The following is a 6,653-nucleotide window of genomic DNA, read 5'->3' on the forward strand; positions in this document are numbered from 1 at the left end:
GTCAATTTCTCTCTTCTTGTAAAGTTGTAATTATTTTAATTATTTTTATTTCCAAACTGATTTTAACCAGTTCTATAGTAAGGTAACATTCCAATAGACAATATGCAAAGCTTTTTTTTCAGTTTACAGCAGTATTTATTACACAAAATTTAAGTAAAGCTTAACATGCCGATCTTGCCCCGATCTCCCCTATATCTCAAGACTGGATGAAGGAAAAATTTCGATACTCGGCAGGATTGTTTCTGTGTATGGGGCATTGACACCCTTAAATTTTAGGGGTTAAAGGTCAAGAGGGGTGAGGAGTTGGAGTGGGATAAGGCTTGATAGAGGTTTTACTGGTTATTAGCATTTACAGTTTCTTTACAAACTCAATCCCACACGAAAAGAGGTTTATCGGGCTGCAATTTTTAAATTATCCGTCTATCCGTCTGTCTGTCTTTCTGTTTGTCCTTCGAATTTTAAAGATTAAATTTGTGTAGAACCGTATAAAATTTAACCGGTTAAAGTTTCTCTTCTTTCCCTTTATAGAAAGGAGAAACTACTGAAATTTACTTCGATATAACGCGAATATATATATAGAGATATTACTTTTATCACGTGGAAGAACATATAAAAATACGCATAAAACACCAAAAAACTAAAAAATTCCCAGCAGTTTTAAGCTAGAAATAGGTTAAATTTAAAGATAAACAAGATCCTCTCCACGAATCATTGATTCGTTCAATGGGACGAAAGTACTTTTCTTCCATCCCCTCACCGTACACACTAAATACATTTTATCGTAAAAAATAAAATTTATTTACGATGTATTTTCTGGAATGAAAAAAAAAATATTAAAAACTAAAAATATAATTTCGATAAAGTTACAAAGTTTGTTAATAAAGTTGTCGAGGAGGTGAAATATCGATTAATTCCTGGTTTTCTTTATGCTGTTTGTAATTAGATGCAGCTGTCATCCCAAGCGTGATTCACATTGACAAATGACTTTAGACACCCAACTGTGACCCTTTCCTTTAATAAAAAATCCCATGTTTTAAAATAATAACCTAAGAAATTATAATATATTTAGAAATTTATGTAAACTTTTGTAACTATCTGAAGTTACAAAAATTTATATAATGGAGTATCAGAAGAATTCGGCAGAATGTTTACTTGTAAAGAATAATTAAACAGAATCGTTTCTCGTGATGAACATGACATTTCTGTATGGAACACTCGAATACGGAACAATTGAATACAGCATCTCTGTACAGGATTCACTAAGAACCATCTCTGTACAGAATTCAGCAGGACATTCCCTATACAGAATACACCAGGAATTCTCCCTGTACAGGATTCAGCAGGACATTCCCTATACATAATACACCAGGAATTCTCCCTGTACAGGATTCAGCAGGACATTCCCTATGCAGAATACACCAGGAATTCTCCCTGTACAGGATTCAGCAGGACATTCCCTATACAGAATACACCAGGAATTCTCCCTGTACAGGATTCAGCAGGACATTCCCTATACAGAATACATCAGGAATTCTCCCTGTACAGGATTCAGCAGGACATTCCCTATACAGAATACACCAGGAATTCTCCCTGTACAGGATTCAGCAGGACATTCCCTATACAGAATACACCAGGAATTCTCCCTGTACAGGATTCAGCAGGACATTCCCTATACAGAATACACCAGGAATTCTCCCTGTACAGGATTAAGCAGGACATTCCCTATACAGAATTCACTAGAAACCCTCTCCTGTACAGGATTCAGCAGGACATTCCCTATACAGAATACACCAGGAATTCTCCCTGTACAGGATTAAGCAGGACATTCCCTATACAGAATTCACTAGAAACCCTCTCTGTACAAAATTCAGCAGGACATTTTCTGTACAGAATTCAGCAGAAACTCTACATAATTTAAGAAGGATATTTTGTACAGAATTAAAGGGGAAATCCTTTCTTACAGAACAACAGAAAAGATGCATCTATACGCATATTTTCTATACAGGAGAATGTACTGTTAGATTTTATAAATATTATATTGAGTTACCATTGTGCGTATGCGAATCGAAAAATAAATTTGGGTGCAGTCACTGGCTTTACTTTGATATATTTTGATAAAGTAAAGAGGAAAGTCTTTCACGGTATTGGAATTGGAAGTGAAACTGGCTGTAAAGACGGTATGAAAGGGTAGAAGGTTGTGAAAAGGTTATAAAACGCGTCTTAAAGGGAATAAAGTCAAATTATAAAGTAAGAAAAAAGGGATTTCTATATATAAAAACGTAAATATAACCAAAAAAAAATAAGCCAGAAAAGTAATTCAAAACACATTTGCACCTTGTGACAGCCTTCAAATTAAGGTTTGTTGTCCCCCTCAAAAAAACTTTAATTCTTATCTAAATATCCTGTCTAAGGAAATTTTTCCGTGTTCTGACAGTTAATTTTTGCAATTTAAAAAATTTCTCTTAACAGCTGAAACAATTTAAGAAAGGGGAGGAGAAAAATTAAATTGAAGTTCGATAGATAAAGCCTTCTCACTCCTACATTTTTGACGTTATCATTGTAGAAAGAGAGAGAGAGACACGCTTCATGATTGGCTAATATATTTTTATTTCGGTATCTAGCGGAAATGACGTCAATTGTGAGCAGTCAATCACCGGAAGTTGTTTCCTGTTGGCTTGTTTGTTTTTGCAGCAGTTGCTTCGGTGGCAAATGCAGTGGAAGATCCTTAAGATCTGATCTCTATTAAACTCTAAGAGCAATTTAATATATATATATATTTTTCTATAAAAATGCAAATATAAAGACATTAAATTGTTAAAGAGAAACATTATTTTAGATTTTAGTGTTTTTTTTAATACAGAAAAGTGTAACTAAGCCCTTAGTTTCGTAATTTTAATGAACTGTTAGCAAAATGGTGCCCATTTTAGGAGAGAAAATGCTCGTATTATAACATTAATATTACTGATAAAAATGCAGTGTTTACTTTACGTGATTAAGTGTTTACGTGTGCCTATACTTATCACATTTTCCAGTAAATCTATCGTATTAGCTGGAAATTTGAGGAGCACTTTTTCTATATTTCTAACAATTAAGGTGTACCTCAAACTTGAGAAACACCCTTCCATGTTTTAACAATTAAGGGGGACCTCGAATTCGAAGAGCACTTTTTCGTGTTTCCAACATTGAAAGAGCATCTCGAATTAATGGAATCTCTTCTTAATTGTTAGAAACATGGAAAGGTGCTCTTTAATTGTTAGAAACATGGAAAGGTGCTCGAAACATGGAAAGGTGCTCTTTAATTGTTAGAAACATGGAAAGGTGCTCCTTAATTGTTAGAAACATGGAAAGGTGCTCCTTAATTGTTAGAAACATGGAAAGGTGCTCCTTAATTGCTAAAAATTCAGAAAAGATGCTCTTCAAATTTATATTCCTTATCAGTGGCCGTTATTCAGAGGTTTGACATACGAGAAAAAAAAAAAAAGAAAGCTTTCACCTCATTTACTGTTATCTCTAAGTTATACAACTACACATCCTGGAGGTCACGAGGCTAGTATATCTATAACATTGAGGTTACTAGGTCTTCTTATCAAGCGTTAACGTAACATAAAGCAACGTAACATCACAGAATTTCACGTATAAGGGGTTAGCAACAACCTATAATTTACAACTACATCTTAAGAGAACGTTAAAACTCTTCAAGATTATGCGTGTTATATACGGTTTACAACCGTTTTATATATAAAAATACTTAATATTATACGTGTTATACAGTTTTAATATGTAATATAACTTGTATACATCCTTATAAAGGCATTGAAGTGTAATATACTCCATACACTGGCAAGTTATACAGTTACACACTTGAATGTTACGTGCCTTGTATATGTATAACATTAAGGATATTAGGTGTTGTTATGGTGGTTTACTTAACACAGAACCGCGTAACATGTGAGAATTTTACGTTAGTAACTTCGTATAATTTACAGTTACATCTTAAGAGAACATTAAAAAGCTCATAACTCAGCAGGAGTCAGTAAAGAAGGAATAAAGGGTAGCAAACCAATCAAAATATAATTAAAACTTAATTAAAGCGTGTCGAGTATAATTAAAATTTTATTATTATTTATTATTATTATAATTATTAAAGAAATAAATGATGTTCATTATTAATATTCTATTCCTTCATCAACATTTTTCAACTTCTACCTTGTCCAGGGTTGAAGATTTTTGTATATATTATGCCATTAATATCATTTATTTCTAGAGAAATTTTTAATAAATTTTAAATTAATTTTTTAAAATTAAATTATAAAATAGATAAATTATTCATTAAAGATAAATTGTTATAATTTTAAAATGAGAATTTTAATTATTTAAAAAAATATATATATATACATTTTTCATGTTTACTTAATTTATACAGTAAAAGGGAGAGGGGGAAAGAGAGACAGGGGAGAGAGGAAGGGGGGAAAAGAGAATAGAGGAAGGGGTAAAGTGAAAGAGAGAGAGAGGAAGAGAAAAAAGGGAGGAAAGAGGGAGGAAAAGGCAGAGAGAAACAAGAAGGAAAGAAGAGGAAGGGAGAGAATGAGAGAGGAAAAGTAAAAGGGAAAATATAGAGAAAAGGGAAGAAATAGACGAAGAGAGGGAGGAGAAAAAGGAGAGGAGAAAAATGGAAACAGAAACAGGAAACGAAGAAGGAAGGGAGCAGAAAAAGAGAGAAGGGGAGAATGGGAGAGAGAGAAAGAGAGACAGATGAGAGATGAAAGGGAGGAGAGAATAGAAGGGAGAGGAAAGAAAAGAGGAGGATAGGATAGCGGGGAAAAGGAAGGTTAAAAGAAGGAATAAAGGGGAAAAAGAGAGACAGAAGAGAAAGGAGAGAGAAAAGGGGAGAAAGAAAAAGAGAGAGGTGGAAAGTGTGGAAAGAGGGGAGAAGTAAAAGAGAGAGGAAAAGAAAGAGAGGAGAGGGATGGAAACAGAGACAGGGTAAAGAAGAAGAAAAGGAAATGAAAAAAGGGAGGGGAGAGATGAAGGAGGAGAAGAAAAGCAGAGAAGGAAAGAGAAAAAGAAGAAGAGAAAAGAAAGAGAGAGAGAATAATCTAAATATAAAGAAAAAAATAAAATAAAATATTAAATTATAAAAAAATAATTAAAATAAATATAATTTTCTTATTTTAAAATAAACTTTAAAAAAATGAGTTTAAAAATTAAAAAAAGTTATATTCTTATGACAATANATACACTGGCAAGTTATACAGTTACACACTTGAATGTTACGTGCCTTGTATATGTATAACATTAAGGATATTAGGTGTTGTTATGGTGGTTTACTTAACACAGAACCGCGTAACATGTGAGAATTTTACGTTAGTAACTTCGTATAATTTACAGTTACATCTTAAGAGAACATTAAAAAGCTCATAACTCAGCAGGAGTCAGTAAAGAAGGAATAAAGGGTAGCAAACCAATCAAAATATAATTAAAACTTAATTAAAGCGTGTCGAGTATAATTAAAATTTTATTATTATTTATTATTATTATAATTATTAAAGAAATAAATGATGTTCATTATTAATATTCTATTCCTTCATCAACATTTTTCAACTTCTACCTTGTCCAGGGTTGAAGATTTTTGTATATATTATGCCATTAATATCATTTATTTCTAGAGAAATTTTTAATAAATTTTAAATTAATTTTTTAAAATTAAATTATAAAATAGATAAATTATTCATTAAAGATAAATTGTTATAATTTTAAAATGAGAATTTTAATTATTTAAAAAAATATATATATATACATTTTTCATGTTTACTTAATTTATACAGTAAAAGGGAGAGGGGGAAAGAGAGACAGGGGAGAGAGGAAGGGGGGAAAAGAGAATAGAGGAAGGGGTAAAGTGAAAGAGAGAGAGAGGAAGAGAAAAAAGGGAGGAAAGAGGGAGGAAAAGGCAGAGAGAAACAAGAAGGAAAGAAGAGGAAGGGAGAGAATGAGAGAGGAAAAGTAAAAGGGAAAATATAGAGAAAAGGGAAGAAATAGACGAAGAGAGGGAGGAGAAAAAGGAGAGGAGAAAAATGGAAACAGAAACAGGAAACGAAGAAGGAAGGGAGCAGAAAAAGAGAGAAGGGGAGAATGGGAGAGAGAGAAAGAGAGACAGATGAGAGATGAAAGGGAGGAGAGAATAGAAGGGAGAGGAAAGAAAAGAGGAGGATAGGATAGCGGGGAAAAGGAAGGTTAAAAGAAGGAATAAAGGGGAAAAAGAGAGACAGAAGAGAAAGGAGAGAGAAAAGGGGAGAAAGAAAAAGAGAGAGGTGGAAAGTGTGGAAAGAGGGGAGAAGTAAAAGAGAGAGGAAAAGAAAGAGAGGAGAGGGATGGAAACAGAGACAGGGTAAAGAAGAAGAAAAGGAAATGAAAAAAGGGAGGGGAGAGATGAAGGAGGAGAAGAAAAGCAGAGAAGGAAAGAGAAAAAGAAGAAGAGAAAAGAAAGAGAGAGAGAATAATCTAAATATAAAGAAAAAAATAAAATAAAATATTAAATTATAAAAAAATAATTAAAATAAATATAATTTTCTTATTTTAAAATAAACTTTAAAAAAATGAGTTTAAAAATTAAAAAAAGTTATATTCTTATGACGTTATCATTGTAGAAAGAGAGA

At 32.5% G+C, this 6,653-nt stretch overlaps 1 protein-coding gene and 1 pseudogene across 1 annotated transcript in view; both read left to right on the plus strand.

Annotated features, from left to right (window-relative positions):
- Positions 1–6,184, plus strand: part of LOC111627463 (DEAD-box ATP-dependent RNA helicase 42-like) — a gene marked incomplete at its 3' end in the record, with an annotated part of 7,727 nt that extends 1,543 nt beyond the window's left edge. The window contains exons 3-4 of the mRNA XM_023371041.1: positions 4,617–4,806; positions 6,026–6,184. Coding sequence (XP_023226809.1) covers positions 4,617–4,806; positions 6,026–6,184 — 349 coding nt within the window. The remainder of the gene's footprint in view (positions 1–4,616; positions 4,807–6,025) is intronic.
- A 4-nt stretch (positions 6,185–6,188) lies between these two features.
- Positions 6,189–6,653, plus strand: part of LOC111627475 — a 6,111-nt pseudogene continuing 5,646 nt past the window's right edge.

The sequence above is a fragment of the Centruroides sculpturatus genome, unplaced genomic scaffold (genome assembly GCF_000671375.1).
Source record: "Centruroides sculpturatus isolate CEXI.00-Female unplaced genomic scaffold, Cexi_2.0 scaffold1, whole genome shotgun sequence".
Classification (NCBI taxonomy): domain Eukaryota; kingdom Metazoa; phylum Arthropoda; class Arachnida; order Scorpiones; family Buthidae; genus Centruroides; species Centruroides sculpturatus.